Source organism: Schistocerca nitens, chromosome 2 (genome assembly GCF_023898315.1).
Source record: "Schistocerca nitens isolate TAMUIC-IGC-003100 chromosome 2, iqSchNite1.1, whole genome shotgun sequence".
Lineage (NCBI taxonomy): Eukaryota > Metazoa > Arthropoda > Insecta > Orthoptera > Acrididae > Schistocerca > Schistocerca nitens.
This window is the reverse complement of record NC_064615.1, coordinates 510,395,752-510,415,919: the sequence shown is the minus strand read 5'-3', so window position 1 is coordinate 510,415,919 and position 20,168 is coordinate 510,395,752. Positions and strand designations below refer to the sequence as shown.

The 20,168-nt window shown below is 39.8% G+C and overlaps 1 protein-coding gene across 1 annotated transcript; it reads right to left on the bottom strand.

Moving 5' to 3' along the window:
* Positions 1–2,187: 2,187 nt before the first annotated feature.
* On the bottom strand, positions 2,188–19,344 carry LOC126234470 (M-phase phosphoprotein 6). The gene is made up of 3 exons (XM_049943160.1): positions 19,021–19,344; positions 18,031–18,131; positions 2,188–3,570 (listed from the first exon to the last, which is right to left on the bottom strand). The coding sequence occupies exons 1-3, from the start codon at positions 19,075–19,077 to the stop codon at positions 3,270–3,272; spliced, it is 459 nt and encodes a 152-aa protein (XP_049799117.1). The 5' UTR covers positions 19,078–19,344; the 3' UTR covers positions 2,188–3,269.
* Between the last annotated feature and the right edge of the window lie 824 nt (positions 19,345–20,168).

The following is a 20,168-nucleotide window of genomic DNA, read 5'->3' as shown; positions in this document are numbered from 1 at the left end:
GGGACGAGGAAGCATTTTTTTACAGTATGTCCTCAAACAGATTGAAAAAATATCTTTCTGTGAAATCTATTTGTTCCTTGAGTAATGACTGACTGATTTTTTTTCCTTTTTTTTTTTTTGCTGTGCGAATTTTCAGTTTCTTTTATTGTATTTAGCAGCAAGCCATTAAAGGCTTTGTATAAACTTTTAATGTTATCTTCAAAAGATCCATAAGTATGTTTCTTCTCTCTGTTAGCCAAATAATGATTTGCTGCTAGCTGTAACTTCTGTAACAATTTGCTGCTAGCTGTAACTTCTGCATGTTCACGAAATCTGATTTGGAAGTTACATCATGTATGCCTGATGGATTTTTTATCGTTATTATTTTGACTTTTCTGCATACTGAATCAGTCCTTTTCACAGCCTTTTTCTGTGAAGACACAGTTTCTTTAGTTACCTTCCTCTTACCTGTATTTTCCTCTCTCACTTCTACGACTGCCAGTTTTTGAGGTATCCTGAAAATGAACATCTATTGTGGCATACATTATCACAGTAGTTACAGCTGTAGAGAACTTCAAGCACAACTCATCATTCCTCTGTATCCACACTGATTCTTCCGGATGATTTCCTTAAACTTCAGTATAGGGGAGAAGAGGAATTTGTGGCACAACTTGACTAGAAGAAGGGATTAGTTGGTAGGACATGTTCTGAGACCTCAAGGGATCATCAATTTAGTAGTGGAGGGCACTGTGGAGGGTAAAAATCGTAGAGGGAGACCAATAGATGAATACACTAAGCAGATTCAGAAGGATGTAGGGTGCAGTAGTTACTTGGAGATGAAGCAGCTTACATAGGATAGAGTAGCATGGAGAGCTGCATCAAACTAGTCTCTGGACTGAAGACCACAACACACACATTCTGTATCATTACTAAATCTGATCCCGGGTACACTGTACAATCCAATATTTAATTTTGAAATCTCTTTCTGACTACAATTTAAGCGAGCTGGAATTTTCCCAAGTCTTCAAGGCCTTCTACAAGTATACCATCACTGCTTAAGATTTTTATTGCTATTATTTGATGAAATTTAGTGCAAAACTCAATTAGTCTTCCTTCTCTCTCATTCCTGCTAGAGTCCATATTCTCCTGTAACTGTCTTTTAATCCTACCACAGTAGGGCATTCCAATCATCCATGATTATGAGATTTTTCTCAACATTTTACATACTGAATTACGCATTCCACATCCTCATGTATTTATCTCTTCATCTTCTGGCTGTGATATCATGTATACCTGAAGAATTGTTATTGGCTGTGGTTTGATGTCGATTCTGATGAGAATAAACCTATCTCTGTACTGTTCAGAATAACTCAGTCTATCCGAGCTTCCTGTTCATGACTCCCATCCTGTTAATATCATATTTGTCAGACCATAAATCATTATTTTCTTCCCATATCACTTTACTTACTACCACTACATGTATACTCAGCATTTGCAGCTCTCTCTTTTCAGATTTTCTAGTTGCCCCACCAGATTCAGACTTCTTTCATTCCATGGTACAGCTCTTAATACATTACCTTTCACTGCTTATTCTAGCTTTTTCATGTGGTCATCTCTCCCTTGGCAGTATTCCCATTGAGAATTGAATGGACTCATCTGAAATCTTATGTCATATTTTTAAATCACAGGCCATCTGCCCTAAAGATACACATGATGTGTCTTTAATGTAGAGGTTTACATTGCCTTCTGCATCTGCATGCCATTGATTATTGCTGGTTATTGTCATTTAAGGGAAGAATTAGGGTGATTCCTTATACTGGAATGTTTGGCTGTCACTCCTGATCAAGGAAATTTTGGTTACTGGTTGCAGACACTACCCCTAGGCCATGGTGACACTGCTGGTATTAATCCACATTTATGCAATGCTACCAAGACCCACCTGTCTCCCTCTCCCCTGCTTTCTAAAACAACCCTACCCCTGCATTGTAATAACACTCCACTCATCTCCTGCTCACTCATCAGCCCTGACATCTACTTACCAAGAGTCAGTGTTGTCACTTTTGTGAAATATATGTGCATATAGTTTTTATTCTGTATTTATCGAGTGCAAGCTTCTTACCAGCAGTACAACACTGTCTGACAAATTTTTATATACAAGCCTTCAGAGAGTAAACAATAGCATTATACAAAATACAAGACCACAAAAAGTTGTTTATAAAAAGTATCTTTCATTTGACAAAAAGTCACAAATTAGTGAAAGAAAGTCACAATGTACATGACAACATTTTCCTACTTCAAACTTGAAACATCTGAAATAATTCACAGAACAGATTGTGAAAAATAAGGAGTAATGTAGACTGTAACTAACATCTTACATTCTCTTCTACATTACAAATACTTCACAACCAAAAACTCCCTTGACTCATGTTACAAGCACAAATGCTCAAGGGTCATGAAACCATGTCAATATAATGTTACAAGAAAAGACATCTAGGCAAGAGATAATATTACTGCTTAAATACATAGTTTTTGTCACAGTAATGTTATTCTGGTGGATATGACTTACTAATAAAAATAGTTAACAAATATAATTCCATAACATCACTAGGTCAGTGATGGCAACTGAGGAGGTGAAAAAATGGGGACTCGTAACAAACAGATGCCATGTAGACTGCAGCATGGTCACAGTGATAAGGATAGGATTGATCCTGAACATAAATTGGATCATCTTTTAAAAAATATACAGTACATTAAAGATACATGTTATCCTCCATGTATCTATATAATAAAAACAGGGCAGTCTCAACAAATCAGTTGTTTCTTTTGCTCTCTTCTTTTCTCACCATGTGTCTCAGGGATGAGACAGGATTCTCTGTTCACTCTCAACAGAAGTGAGATGTTTATCAGTCATTAAGGTTTATAAATTCTCATTTCTTTTTATATGAGCAGATATATGTATCTTTTATGATGTGACACAGACTGAAGATGTTTTGAGTTTTAGGATGAATGGAAGCATAAACACTAACCCACTCACAATGTTATTGAACCTGACATGTCAGGAAAAGATGGGAAAGGAACATTCAGCTCATGAAGACCATACGTGGCCAAAAATATGGCTGAAATGTTCACACAGAAACTTGCATACAATCCTCAAATGGTAACAACAACAAAATAAACAGGTTTCATGTTTCACATTCTTTCAGTATGGCACAGTGAAACATAACAATAACAATAACAATCAATGTTGAAGTGTTTTGGCTTTGAAGCCTTAGCCTGATTAAATTTAATCTTTAATCACTTGGTTTCAAAAATTTTGGTTTTTTAGGTGGCACTGGCTCTTCATCATCAACTTTCCTCTTTTCTCGTTTAGTCATAAACTTTTTATGTATGGATTGTACAACTGTACCAAAGTGCTGTGCCATTTCTAGGTCAGACACATCAACTTCATTTTTCACATCTATTTCTTTTTGTGCAGCAGCTTCTTCTTCTTTCATTATTTCTTCAATTTCAGGGTTCATCCCATGAAAAGATAAACGCCCTACTATGAGATCCTCACATGGCACATAACTTGATTCAATAATATATTTGCTCCTGAAAGAGAAACATTAATTATCAATAATGTAAAACTTGAAGATTTATATATGTAAATAAGATTTTGTTGGCTGTCAAAATGTAAACTCAACAATTTCATAAAATACAGTGCAATACTCCACAATGACAGGTTGAACGTGAAGGGAAAGCTATGTGGAATGAGTCAAGTAACACATTATTACAGAGAAGCTGATATTTTATGTACATCTGCAATACACTACACTTACAATTAAGTAGCACTAACAACAAAGAGATTAAAAGATGAAATTTTCACTCTGCAGTAGGGTGTTGGTTGATGTGAAACTTCCTGATAGATCAAAACTGTGAGTCGAACCAAGACTTGAGCTCGGTATCTTTGCCTATCAAGGGGAAGTGGTCTACCAACTGAGCTACCCAAGCATGACTCACAACCTGTCCTCACAGCTCTACTTCTGCCAATACCCCGTCTCCCACCATATGGAGCTGTGAGGACAGGTCAAGAGTAGTGCTTGAGTAGCTCAGTCGGTAGACCAACTGCCCATGAAAGGCAAATGTACCGAGTTCAAGTCTCGGTCCGGCACACAGTTTAAATCTGCCAAGAAGTTTCAGATTAAAGATATTCATAAAGAACAGTTGCTTTGCTAAACATTCACTTTTGAAACATTTATTCATATTCATGAAAAAGTTGCCATTTTTCAGTTACATTGCACAGTTCTAATTTTTTTCCTGCCACAACACATTCAACTTCTTATGTGAGTACATCCATATACATCAGAGGGAAAAAAATTATCTATGTACCAAAACAATGTAGACTTATCCTACTAGGAACATTATTCCTTAACGTGTTAACACTACAGACACACAAGTATTTTCTGAGAAGTGCCCCCTTTTTATTAATTTAGCAGGTTTTCAACTTTACTGGCATAAAGGCAACTTTTTCAAAAGTTATGTATCAAAATACAGAACTCTACACTGAACATTATACAAGGCTGCAAAATCTATGTGAAAACTGTTCTTAGATCTTTCTCATTTGTATCACTGTTCACCTGAAACTGATTTCTTCTCTTACTTGTATAAGCCATTAACCGGTAAATATATCATGTTTGGCTATGTAACTTGGAGTTATAAATATTATATGGAAAGCCCTGATAAAATGTAAAAAATGTTAGGAGTAAAGGTAAAAATTTATCAAACAACAGACATCCAGTGATCAATAGGCACATCAACAAGACTGAAATTTCACCCGCTTTTTGAAAAATACTTTTTTGAGCTTGAGTATGCGCACACACACGCACGCACGCACACATTTATCAAAACAGTGCCTTGAAATTAATTAGAGACTAACTGTGGAGCAGTCAGCATACATGTGCTGCCACTCCCACTGTCGTGTAGTTCATCGGTGACCTGCTGCACTAAAAGGAGCAAACAATGTTTTGTTCATTGCGACTGGGCAGGTGACACCTGTCTGCTGAGATTGATGCTGCCATCTACCTGCCTCTGTGTGCTGCCCCTTTACATAACAAGGGGATGTGATTTGGGCAACTTCAAGCAACCTCAGACTGGCCTCCACTATGTAGGAAATATTTTTTGTGCACACCCTTTCTATGGGGAGGGAATAAGTGGGAAGAGTACTATCATTTCTGCCAGTATTTCAACAAACTGAGATATACTTTTTCAATAATGAAGTATGACAAATCAAGGTTTTGGATTCTTATGGAAACGGTGTGACACAAAGTAAATTCATATGACATGATTGGCTGGGAGGCTATCAAGAGTGATGGTCAGCCACCTGTTTCCAAGTTCTCTCGATTGGACACTACTTGAGCAATTTGCACTTATCCTAGTAGTTCTACTGAGGAAAGGAGACCTGCAGTTTAACGTGGAATCCAAACCACATGTCTTTCTTGACATATCTTCCCACAAGTGAGAGGTGAAGGCTAGTGTTAATGCCAGACTGAAAGATTCCACTGTCAGACCAGTCTCACAATTTATCACTAGACCATCATATCAGAGTACTGTTTACAATTAAGTAGCTATATGCAAGCTTGAGTAGCAACCTTGTGAGTAGCTGTGTGGCATACAAATGCAAAGACTGCAAGCAATGTGAGATTATAAAACCGGCAAATGTTTAAATTTAGAGCTAAACACATACACACATATAAGGTGCAGGGATTAATTCCTTTCTGGGATTTTTTTATTAATGAGTAGGCAATTATTAAGTCAAGTAAGTTTGTAATTTTTACACAGACTAGGCATATAGCAATAGGTGAATGCAATGACTACCTCATAAATGATTTTTTTTTTAATTATATATTTCAGGTTGAAGTCATATAAACATGTATCGTTAGCAATTTCAACTTCTTAGGAAGCCATCATTAGAGGGCCTATTTAAAAAAAGAAAGAAAATATTATCTAGTATTTTACTGTCCCACTTTTTGTTTCTTTTTAAAAAGATCATCTGATAATGACTTGACCCACCCAGATAGCTGTGCCTGTTTAAGTCCTGTTCCGGGACAAAGAGGTGTGCTGACCCTGAATCAGATCCACCTTGGGTGTGGTTTATAGGTGATTTACCACATTTCACTAGGTGAATACCAGGTTGTTCCCAAGTCCTACTTGTTACACAATTTGTAAACATTTAAAAAATTTGTGCTCACCTTCACATGAATAACACTACACACAGACAGTTGTGGTACACGCATTCCATCCTAGAGCTAAAGGGCTGGCAACAGGAAGAGCATCTGGCCACCCCTTGAACTAAGAGACACAAAATCTGTTTGATAACCACGCCAACCCTGCACAGATGTGGGACCAAGGCACAAGAACAAGATGATGATGACGATAAATTGATAATGACTTCCTAAGAAATCAAACTGGTAATGACACTTCTTTGTGTGACCTAAAGCTGAAACGTCAAATAAAAACTGTAATTTTTATTACAGGTTTTTAACATTAGTTTGTTTTAATAGTGTTTGAGGTGCTTTTGACACAAAATGTGGTTTGCACTCTGAGGTAAGAACCTGATGACACATCCAGGATACACCTAACCATATCACCTGACTACTATGCATCGTATGAAAGATGGACCCTGGAAACTGGACAAAAAATATAAATGGCAAAGACTTATGGAATATATCCTGCATTGGGTTAATACAAGTATTTGACATTTTATTGCACACAAAGAAATGCTTTGTAGTTTTTGTTGTAATTATTTACACAACTTTGATACAAGCAGACAGATAAAACAGCCTCAGGCACTACATTAATAAAAAGATTAGCTGGAGAAAACAGATGCTACCAACATCAGATCAAGTGCACAGTAATCAGAATACAGATAGATAAATTTCTAAAACAGGAAATTCTGGTACTGCATCCAATACCAAGACACGGAAAAATTTATCTAAGTAAAACACAGAGCAGTGTGTCAAATTCTAAATCTTACTGGTGAGATAATTTACTAAGACCATAAAGTACCAGTGAACTCTGTACATAATAGGGAAGAATGGGGTACATTTCAACAAATTTCAGACTTAATGACTCTCTGTTTATTAATTACTGTAGCATGTTGGGCCACTTTTACATTTTTACCACAGCTTCTGGTAATAAACAAAGGGTCAAATTTTATATTTCTAGGGAAGCACACTTCTCTTGTAATGTACCTCTACCATGGGGCACTTTTCAGCAGAGGATGGGACACCTTTCAACAACTAAAGACAACAGTTTTTTAGTCTTAAATCAACTAAATCTGTATTTTATTGTGCACTAGGCTTATAATATGGGCACAGATAGCAAGACAACAAATTTTTACAAAACGGAGAGCATATTGGCTTATTTAAGTTAGGTCTACTCACTACGAGCAAAAAAATCATTTCTTGAATGATGTCTGCTGTTCTGGCTTCCATTTTAGATTATTTTCTCCTTAACTAAACACAATCACACTACTATGTACAGTTTATAAGATCTTAAGCATGTTGTTACTGAAGCGACTAACGCCACATGTCAAGAAGGTACTGGGATTCCAACAAGCAGGTTTCAGAAAGGAAAGCCCACTGTAGACCATTTAGATGCAATACAGCAAAGAGCTGGAAATTCCGCAACAATGTTCACTGTCTTTTTGTGGACTTCCAAAAAGTATATGATAGTGTGAATAGACAAGCAATATGGCAAGACCTAGAAAGGGCTCAAGTTCCCAGAAAACTTATAAAACTGACACAGATATGCACCCCAGAGACAACATGCTTGGTGAAAGTAAATGGAAACATATCAAAGAAGTTCAAGGTGAGGACCGGAGTGCGACAAGGAGACTGCCTCTCCCCTCTTCTGTTTAACTTGGTACTGGAGAGAGCCCTGAGAAAGGTAGCAAGCCTAGAGACAGGAATATAACTGGGAAGAAGAATCAGCACCCTGGCCTATGCGGATGATGTAGTTTTAACAGCAGAGAAAGAGCAAGACCTGGTTCAGATGACAAGAACATTTATAGAAGAGGCAATGAGAGCAGACCTGAAGTTGAATACAGATAAGACAAAATACCTCGTAGTTAGCAGAGAAAATTATGACAGACCCCTGAAAGTGGAGGACAAAGTCTTTGAAAGGGTAAAAGACTTTAAATATCTTGGGGCTATACTCCATGAAAGGAACTAGATAGACCAGGAAATTACCGCATGAATACAGGCAGGAAACAGGTCAAGGTTTGCTCTGGGAATGCTGTTGAAGTCCCAGCTTCTATCGAGATCCTCAAAGACCAAGATCTACAAGACAATAATACAATCTGTAGTCTCATATGGAGCAGAGATCTGGACTATCACCCAAAAGATGGAAAGAAAACTCCTGACATTTGAGAATGCAATCCTCATACAGATTTTTGGGCCAGTGAGGGACGGAGATGAACAGAGGAAGAGAAAGAATTGTGAATCACAGGAGCTATACAAGTTGATGGACATCGTGGCAGTTATCAAAGAAGGAAGACTGAAGTGGTATGGACACACAATGCATCGGGAAGGCCAGATCATCAGGCAGGTAGTGGCTAAAGATATTGGAGGCAATAGAACACAGGGAAGACCACGACTCCAATAGATTGATCAGGTCAGAGAAGATATGAGCATGTGGGGCTGTCTGAAGAAGAACACATGGACCGAGGATACTGGAGAAGGCTGATTGGTGAGGCCAAAGACCGACTGCGGTTTGTGTGGCCAACACAGACAGTAAGTGAGTGAGTAAGTAAGTAAGTAAGTAAGAAGTAACTAAATAAAATTTACAAAAAAATCATTGACTATATGGATTGAGATGTTCCACCATTTATGTTTGTCTTAGGAAGTTCTTCTGTCAACATAGCAAATAAAATCTTACATTAGATTAGATTCAGGTTGGTTGGTTGGCTTAAAAGAGGGGGGAAGGGACCAAACTACGAGGTCATCAGTCCCTTGGTCTGAATAAAACAATGCCACAAGCGTGAGAATAAAACAAACGAGACTGACAACACAAAACGGAATGAAAGGAAAAATCACAAGAATGATGAAGGGCAACAAACGTGTAAATGGACAAAAGGGGGACAAGAAAACCACAGAAACGCATGAAACAGGATGAAGAGAGTAAAACAACAAAGCAGATAACCATGGCTGGCTGACCATGAGAATCAAAAGGAGAAGCCAGCCACTCTGCAACACATTAAAACTTCCACCCTAAAAGCACTAGGGTGGTGGACACAGAGGGACAAAGGACATGAGCTAAAACTTAGATCAAATGATAAAACCCACCCTCACGAATAAAACATAAAACTACATCAGCCAATGAGGCGTTGTCAGATAAAATTAGTGGCAACGAGTCCGGTAACCCAAGATTCTGACACTGGGCAGTCAAAGTGGGACAATGCACCAGAAGATGGGCCACTGTCAACCGGGCACAGCACTGACACTGGTGCAGGAGGTAATCGTGGGTCACCCAAGTGTGGCAAATGTGGAGCCGGCGGAAGACAACTGATTCCCTGCGAAAGGTCTCCTTGATGACACGTAGTTTGTTGTGTGTACTGTTATGCCATTCCATCTCCCAAAGCCGAAAAACCCTGTAGCTAAGTCAGAACGCAGGTCAGGTTCAGAGATGTCCATCTCCAGAAACAGTTTCCACGTAGCCTGTTTGGCCAGACTGTCAGCAAGTTCGTTGCCTGGGATTCCGGCATGACCTGGGAGCCGTGGGCTACAGCCCATGACTCTGACTTGTGAATGGTTCCCTGCATGCGCCACTCAGCAACACCAGTACTTGGAGGTACAGTAAGAAATGAAGAAGTCATCTGCATACAGAAAAGGTGAGACGGATAGCCCTACAGCTACTGTTAGACCATTACTGGCCACTAAAAATAGAGAGAGCTCAATATGGAGCCCTGCGGGACTCCATTCTCCTGGATATTGTCAGAACTATGGGAGGCACCAACTTGGACACGGAAAGAACAAAGTGATTGGAAATTTTGGATAAAAATCGGGAGCAGGCCTCGGAGACTCCACTCATATAATGTGGCAAGGATATGATGTCGCCAGGTCATGCCATTCGCTTTTCATAAATCAAAAAAGATGGCAACCAGGTGCTGGTGTCTGGAAAAGGCTGTATGGATGGCAGACTCGAGGGACACAATATTATCAGAGGTAGAGTGACCCTGGCAGAAGCGGCCCTGACTTGGAGCCAGTAGGCCACGTGACTCCAGGACCCAACCCCAACGCACCATATGTTCCAGCAGCTTACAAAGAACGTTGGTGAGGCTGATGGGCCGATAGCTATCCACATCAAGCAGGTTCTTACCAGGTTTGAGCACTGGAATGATGGTGCTCTCCCACCACTGCGATGGAAACGCCATTGCACCAGATCCGGTTGAAGATGACGAGGAGATGTCGCTTGTCAGATGAGAGATGTTTAATCACCTGACTGTGTATCTGATCTGGCCCAGGAGCTGTGTCGGGGCAATGTGCAAGAGCACTGAGGAGCTCCCACTCTGTAAATGGGGCATTATAGGATTCACTGTGGTGTGTAGTGAATGAAATCACTTTCCTTTCCAGCCGCCGTTTGAGAGTGCGAAAGGCTGGGGGGTAATTCTCCAATGCAGAAACTCGAGCATAGTGCTCGGCAATCACGTTTTCATCAGTAGATAACACGCCATTTATGGTAACATCGGGACCACCAGTTGGGTTCTGGTACCTGAAAACATGTTTGATCTTTTTCCAGACTTGAGAAGGTGGCACCCAATGGTCGAGACGTATCTCTCCCGACACTCCTGCTTCCGTTGTTCGATAAGATGACAAATGCAGGCACAGAGGCATTTAAAGGATGTGAGGTGCTCCAGGTAAGGGTGCCCCTTATGCCACTGTACATCTCACTGACACACCTTAATTGCTTCAGTGACTTCCAGCAACCACCAAGGGACTGCTTTCCACTGCAGGAATCCTAACAAGCAAGGGATCGCGTTTTCTGCAGCAGAAACAATAGGTGTAGTCACATGCTCAACCATCATATCGATGTTATCGTGTGGGGAAGATTCCACGCTGACACCAGGGTTGAAAGTTTCCTAGTCAGCCTTGTTCAAAGCCCATCTGGGCAGGCATCCATGGGCCTGACACCGGGGCAGTGACAAGAAGATGGGGAACTGGTCACTACCACACATGTCGTCATGTGCTCTCCTGTGGATAAAAGGGAGAAGGCCAGGACTGCAAACTGAGAGATCTATGGCCTAATATGTGCCATATGTGACAGTAAATTTTCGACATCTCTGCCTCGGGCAGTAAGCACGGTGCCACACCACAAGGAGTTATGAGCTTTAAAATCTCCCAAAATTAGGAAAGGTTTAGATAGTTGATCAATCAGTGCAGCCAAAGCGTTCAGGGGTGCTGCACCATCTGGAGGAAGATATATGTTGCAGACGGTTATTTCCTGCTTCGTCCTTATCATGACAGCTGCAGTTTCAAGAGGGGTTTGAAATGTCACATGTTCACTGCATACTGAGCTCAGCATATAGATGCAAACTCCATCTGACATTCGATTATAGTTGCTACAGTTCCTGTATTATCCCTTATAGCCTTGGAGGACATGGTTCCGCATTGCTGGGAGTCAGGTTTCCTGGAGGGCAATGCAGAAAGAAGGTGTAAAGCTTAACAGTTTCTGTAGCTCAGCCAGGCGGTGGAAAAAACCGCCGCAAACTCCACTGGAGGACGACGTGATCGTGACGCTGGGAAGGCATGGAACATTCAATGAGGCAGTTTATACCTCAGGGTCACCTGCTGCCACCGATTTATTTCCTGAACAGTCTGTATCCATTGTATTTGAGGGTCCGGTGAGATCTAGGTCCTCAGCAGATGCCAGAATCTCCACCTCATCCTCAGAAGCAAAGCTTGTAGGTATCGGTGGTGTGGGTGTCACCACAAGTCCCTTGGTCTTGGGGGGTCTTCATTTTGGATTCCTCTTGCTACTCCTTGGGTGTCTCTGGCTGGGAGGGCTTGACTGATTCAGTCTCTGGGACTGAGGATGATCATGAAGCCCTATGACCAGCTAAGTTTGGGAACTTCAGCCACTGGCAGGAGTCATCTTTCCCACTAGCAGAAATCTGGGAAAGGAGTGACCCAAGGGTCCCCTTCCTAGCGAGAGGTGCCGAAGAAGACTTACACTTCTCCAGCTGAGAAGTGGGGACTGGTGTCCCCAATGATTTGGGGGGGGGGGGGGGGCAGTGCTCCCAAGGTAGGTGGTGTGGGAGCAACAGGGAGGGAAGTGCCCCCCACCATCAAGGGGGCATGAGTAGTCTTCCAGCTCGGAGAGCTGACCAGAATTCGCGGAACGGATGGAGCTACAACTCTTCTCGTAGTAGCAGCGTAAGAGGAGATCATAGCCACAGGATGCAGACGCTCAAATTTTCTCTTGGCCTCAGTGTAGGTCAGTCAGCACAGGGTATTGTATTTCACGAGTTCCCTTTCGCGCTGTAAAATCCTGCAGTCAGGTGAGCAAGGGGAATGATGCTATCCACATTTGACATAGATGGGAGTCGGGGCACATGAAGTATTGGGATGTGATGGACATCCACAATCTACACATGTGACGCTGGAAGTACAGCGGGAAGACATATGACCAAACTTCTAGCACTTAAAGCACTGCAAAAGGGGAGGGATATATGGCTTTACATCACAGTGGTAGACCATCACCTTGTTCTTCTCAGGCAATGTGTCACCCTCAAAGGCCAACATAAAGGCACTGGTGGCAACCTGATTATCCCTCGCACCCTGATGGACGCACAGGACAAAATGAATGCCTCGTCGCTCTAAGTTGGCTCGCAGCTCGTTGTCAGGCTGCAAAAGAAGGTCCCTGTGGAATATAATACCTTGGATCATATTTAAGCTCTTATGGGGTGTGATGGTAACGGAAACATTCCCCAGCTTGTCACAAGTGAGTACTGCCCGTGACTGGGAAGAGGATGCTGTTTTTATCAAGACTGACCCTGACCGCATTTTGGACAAGCTCTCCACCTCCCCAAACTTGTCCTCTAAATGGCCTACAAAAAACTGCATCGAAACAAATGAGTCCCCATCAGTTCTCGTACATACGAGGTACCGGGGTGAATTAGGTTCGCTGCCATCCTTAGCCTGGCATTCCTCACATGGTGTGGCCAGGGAGGGGAATGATTTAGCATCGTACTTCCTTGCTTTTTACTGAGACTTAGAACGCTTAGAGACTTCTGATGTTTGATCACCAGCAAGTGATGACGTGGTATGCTTCATCACGCGTCATCCTCCCTGATGCATCCCACTCCGACCAGGGGCCCTCCACACGGGCGCGACACAGCCGCAGCGAAGGCCACCTGGCAGGATGGCCATTACCAGGAGTCCCGATGCCTCAAGGTGACAGGCATCTAATCCTGGCATACATGGGGAGTAAAATGGCGTAGGCATCAGCAGAGTGATCCCTGTGTTGTCAGGGGGCTACAACCAACAGGGTACATGGCGGCCCCACCACAACGGACTGGCTACCGTGCTGGATATCAGGTGCAAACAAGTCCATGGTCTTCGTTAGCACAGAAAGTGACACTGCATAGTGCATGGTGGAAAACGCACCCAGGAAGGTGTCCTCACCCAAGAGATGGAGAATGAGCTGAAAGCACGATGCACCATGTAAGGCGCCCTTTCCCAATTGGCTCGCTCTTCAGAAAAATTTTGAAGAATGGAGGTCAAACCCTACAGAGGACCATTACATGAAGGCCGAAACCTGAGAGACTCCTTTAAGTTGCCTCTTACGACAGGCACGAATACCTCGAGCCTATTCTTACCCCCGGACCCGCAGGAGGGGGGGGGGGGGGGGGTGTTAAGAGTCAGTTTTCGTTCCATAGACACAAACATGAGATGAGCCTCGTGGGCGTGGAACAAGTCAGAGTATAACATAAAATATTTGAATATAACAGTCATTTGTCAGGAGATGGTCAAAATAGATGAATGCTTTACAGTAAACTGGAACTGCTAATATTTTCAGAACTAATACACTGTCAGACTAAAACACAGTTATGTACTTTTAATAGAATTATCATTTTACAAACTACTTAATCCTGACTGTTATACCCAAGTGCTGTCAGGACTGAAATCTAACAGTTATATTTAATGAAGTTGATGTAACAGTCCATATTAACATATTCATCTATAGAGTAGAAGGAGTTGCCTATCAAAAAGTCTTTCAACCTCTGTTTAAAATGTGTATTATCTAAAACCAAGTTTTTAATGGTTGCTGGCAATTTATTTAAAATGTGCGTTCTTGAATATTGGACTCCTTTTTGGACCAAGGTAGATAATTTTAGGTATATACGTACACTGCTCTTACTCCTAGTATTGACACTATGTACTGAGCTATTGTTTGCAAATAGAGACATATTACTTGCAACAAATTTCACTATGGAATAAATATACTGAAAAGCAATGTTTAGAATACTCAGTTCCTTGAACATGTTTATACATGATGTTCCGATGTTCCTGAATTTACACCACAAATGAGTCTTATTACATGCTTTTGCACTCCTAAAACTTTTGCTTGGTTTGAAGAGTTACCTCATGATCCTTTATGACGTAATAGAATGAAAGTAAGCAAAGTATGCAAGTTTCTTTTATTTTTAGCTTCTACATATGATAACATTCACCTCGCAAATGCAGACCTGTTTAGGTGCTTCAGCAATTCTGTGGTATGCCCTTCCCAACTGAATTTATTACTGAATTGTAATCCCAGAAGTTTAACACTGTCAACCTCTTCAATCTGCATGTCTTCATATGTTATATACATGCTGGAAGGAAATCCCTGACAGGTTTTGAACTGCATAAAGTGGGTCTTTTCAAAGTTTAATGACACTGAATTAGCTTTATGTCAGTGGAAATTTGGTTAGCAGCCATTTCTACATCTGTACTTGACTTGCTTCTTATTGCAATGTTTGTATCGTCTGCAAACAAAACAATCTTAGCATCTGGCAATGTAACACACAAGAGATCATTAATACACACAGAAAAAGCAATGACCCAAGATGGAACATTGAGGAATACCACATGTTATGAATTCCCAGTCAGATGAAGGCTGACTGCTTACAGCACAAGTATTTCACAACAACACCCTTTGTTTCCTTTCAGTTAGGTAAGACTCGAACCATTTCGTAGCACTGCTGGTGCATTCAGAGGGAAGAATTTCCAGGAATCTTCCTTCCAAATCACTGTCTTCTGTTTCTTTTACTTGTCTTGCAATCAAGACTCAGTTTTTCTTTCCTCCAAACTCAACAAGTAAAAAATAATTTATTTGTATTCCTAAAATAATTTTCTAATGTAAAATTTCCTTCAAACTCTGCTGTTGTAGGACAAAAAGTAAGTAATTGACCTAGCTCTTTACCATCAGACCCACCTTGCAAAAGAACTTCACAATCACAAGTGCCTTGTATGTCTTGTACCTCTGCATTTCATTTTTTGTCTATTTTCCCAGATTTAATTTTTCAAACCTACACATGGCTTTTTGCAAATTTTTATAGGTTTCCTGTTCAACTCTGCTTTCTCTTCCACAAAATTTTACATTTGGCTGCTGCCTTTGGAAAATGTCGGACAGCGTCAGGTGTCCAAAGACTTCATTCACTTGTCCCCACCCTTACCCTCGAGCTCAAAACAGATGCATTTTGATTGATTGTGTTAGGCTCACTTTAAATTGTGCAGGTCATTTCAGCACCAGAAAACCCCAACTAAAGGATTCAGGTTTTACATTCAGTATCTTGCAAAATCATCTGAATAAATAACTCGTTTATAACTGTCAACAAAAAATTGTAACATCAGCTTTGTTATAAGCTATTACTCTTGATAAGTGTAGCGTACCGACCATACATGGAGTGTATGTCTATGGTGTATTGCAGCACCACTGGCGGCACACAAGTGTGGGATGTTGTCAAGTTAATAATTCAATAAGGTCAACACTATGTTGCGAGGCAGGTTAACTTGCAGATCATTCTGTGTTAAATCACAGCTATTTTGGTGGGTCCTATGATGACTATTTCAGAATTTAGTCATATCTAGTGGATGGACACCTACATGTCTTAATATTAAAATTGCCACATAAGACTGTCCTAAATCTAACCATTTTTGATAAATTCAGGTTTGAAGACTCAAGGGTGTGTACCCAATCATAAGTCAGTGACCAATTCCCCAATTTTCAGAGACCTACGCAGTAATGTGTTGACCTAAGGAGCTAAATTTTTTTATACACTTAGTATTTAGGCCAGTAAGTTCATATAATGTATAAAAAGCATGATAAATCATCACAATTTTTTATGAAAAATGTAAAAAGAAAAAACACTTTTTCCATGTTATGCTTTAAATCTGTGATTTTTAGAACATCATAACTTTGCGTAGCGAAATGGTAGAGGCCTCATCTTGAGCGTTGTATCTCTTTAGTCCTAGGATTAGGTACACATAACAATGAAAAGCATTTAGCATTTCAGTTACACAACTCTAGTGCAAAAAACATCAAATCTGATGAATTTCAAAGTCCTTGGAAGAAGGAGGGGGGGGGGGGCAAGTACACAGCTTAATCTCAACTTGATTTTTTGCTGAAATGTTTACACATCTAGTAGCAATTGTAGGTGCAAAAAAGAATATCCTAACTAACTTTATTCATTGGAAAAGAATAAAATAAAATTTCCACGTACACATGCCATCCACGTTAAACACTACGGGGCATTGGCAAATAAACACAATGAGTATTCCTTGAAAAATTGTTTCCTAAAATACCTGTTGCTGGCCTGTAGACTAGAACTATAAACTGGAGAAAGCTAAAAACAGTTAGCAATTATTTTTCTCAATGTCCTTTCAGTGCAAATGATTACAAGAGGCAGCCTGGGGCACAAATGAGGTGATATATCCTTAACCTGTTACTCTAAATTAAAAAGATATTTCAGTGAAACACAAGAAAAGGGAAAAGTAATACTGAGAGACATAAATAACTTTTTAAATATATGCCGACATAAAAATTCTGCAGAGAACACTTTCCTAAACAAATTCAAATATAAAGAAGGACACTGTATTTTTAAAATTCTTCCACCTCGCATATAACTTCGTTTTCCTTGACATCTTGATAGAAAAATGAAATGATGTCACTTAGAGGTGAGAGGTATGAGTTTTTCATAGCACTTGTTGCCAAGTTTATACAAGCGTGCACTGCATCATTGTAATTCTGGGACATCCACCTTACATACCACATTGGAAAAAAGGACCGACACAATATTATTCCTACTGGTCCATGAAAGGAATTGTGACTAGGCAGTAAGCATGCAGTTAATCTCAATGTCTTTAAATTCATGTGATGCTTATGAAATGTGCCACTGTACTAGATTTCACTGTATTTCAAAGCAGCTGTTCCCACAAAGCATTTTCATGAGCTTCTACAGCAACAATGCTCCCATTTGCATCTGTCTGAAGTCTCTTCACTAGAATGGTTTTAGTAGCAACAACTAGCAATGCGTGGATCGATCATGTTTCTGAATTGTTCTAATTGTACTGTACCTGTGCTTAAAGAAACCTTCAAACGATTTGACCTGCTGCTAAGAAACAAAGAACATACTAATGCCCTGTATTTCATGGTGTATTTTGTGCACAACTCTTTCAGATTAATTGAAATAAGTCTTTTCCTCATTTTTTTTCTTTTTTCCTGGCAGACACACTATCTTTTCTGTGTTGACATGGAATTACCCTAAATTAGAAAGACAAAAACGGCATTCGCAGTAAATGCTTCTTTTTTATTGTAAAGAACAAGCAAAAACTAATAAACGTAAAAAATTAACAAAAAAATAATAATTCGGGTACTAACGGGTTAATCTAGTGAGGTTGCAGAACACTAGAAGGCAATTTTACATGATGATGCACTTCTTTGTCATACGAATGGCACATTATAAACTACAATAATATCATGTTAGCTAACAATAGTATGAAATTCATAAGACTTAATACCACAGATACGTACTTGCCATGCTTCATGTCTTCAGTAATTACATCAGAGAATAATGCTCTGCTATCTTCAACTTCCTTTTCTCTCTCAAATCTTTCCTTGCTTTTCTTCATGAACTTAAGGAAAAATAAATAAAAATCTCTTAATATTTTGGCTACTTACACACATTAATACTATTTCTGACGTCATGGGTCAAAGCCGACGGGTAAGATCGGACGCTTCTGTATTTCCTACATATAATTATTTAGATTCACACACAAAAAGATGACATATAATTACTATGGGAAGCCAATGAGACACACTCGAGTGCAGTGGAGATATTGTCATATTTCATGATCTTTTACACTGTTACCGAGGAGAATTTAATTTGATGGTCCTTAGATTATAAAGTAATTGTTTCAGACAGAGTAGTTCCACAGATACCGTTTATTGCTTTTATTTTAATTGTTCATATTTCATTGTTTGTGACTAATTTCAAGGTCAGTCTCATTCTCAAATGCTACACTCAATTGGCCATGCCAAAACATAGAATCTTCACTCAGTTACTGAGGATAAATATAAGAATATTGAAATAGCAGCTACGGAACTTCTAATACCACAGAAATTATTTAATCTTAAGCTTGGATCGCACAGTTCATATCTCTTTGCAAATAGAGACCACAAATCAATTTCATAATACAACATCACTATGGTGAGTACCCACAAAACAAGTACTAACTCTAGATTACTAAACCATCGCGAAATTTACGATTGTAGTAGGGTATAAAACACGACTTTTGGAATCCATTTGGTTTAATAGCAATGTAACATTCCCCCCACCCCCCTTCCACCACAACGTTTGTCCATGGGTTAAGTGGAATTGTTGTTATTTGCCTACAGTTTACATCTTACGTGTAGTGACAGTATTTTACCACAACGAATCCATAACTAACAACAGTGCCCCATATTTGCTAGTAAATTAATGCTCTTTTTTCAATAAATGTCGCATATGATTAGATTATTTACCTTCATTTCAAGCACTGCTTTTGATAAACGGTATTTCGAATCCATGGTGTTCGTCATCTCTTCTAAAGCCGAATAATGCGATTGAAGCCAAATATTTTGAACAAATTCACAAGTACATACAGGTTACGTAATCAAACTCTGCATACACTGAAGCACCATCACACGTAAACTACGACTCTCACAACAAACACAAACCGAACTAACAAAGATATTCTCGCTTAAAGAAAAATGGCTTCGCATCTGCCAAAGATTTTGACAGTAAACCACTTTGTAAACAACACAAATCGAAAATTATGGGTAAGGTCGATTCGATTCGTACTGAACGTCTTCGGAAAGGACAGGTCGGAGGAAGACCTCATCGAATAATGGAACTATGGAGGTAGGAATGAGCTAAACTGTTACCTTCTCATCACAGATAACGATGTTAATCTTTTCAGTAAGTGCTATTTTTGGCTATGATGCGTCACAGTATAAAATAACATTTTACAAATCCGCAACCTATATCCCTCCAGACTCCACCAACGTTGAATTGTCTCGCTGCTGTTTATCACCGTAGATGTCATACTGTGATTAGTAATACGTAACAATCAAGAGGCTCTGGCATATATGTGTGGTAATTGGTATACGTCTGGTGAACAGTGACATATTCTTTCCCGTGAAGGCTATTAATTTTCAGCACCTGACACTGATATTCGGCCACCCAACTGAATAAAATTTACAAGAGCTTATATTGTTACTTGGCAACTATTCTTCCTCAGTTGTTACATAATAATCAAAAGTTACAGTATGTGAGAGTTAGACAGTCCTCGAGAACAGTTAACACCAAATGCCACATTTTATCGGAATCTCGTAAGGTATTTCTCAAAGACTTTAGAAAGCATCTCTAAACGCGAAAAATGATTTACGTCTTACAATAGCAGAACAGTGCAGACGCCTATGATGTGTATAAATAACACTATAAATTGATGAAGAAATTTTCACTAAATTACATTTTATTAGGTAAAAAAGGTCAGCTCTATTGAAGAAGAAATATGCAGTTGTTTATGACTTTATTTGCTATATACGAAAAAAACATAACTGATGAGATAAACATGCTCCTTGTATTTCCTTATAAATATTGTCTGATGTATTTGTCTGAAGGCTATATA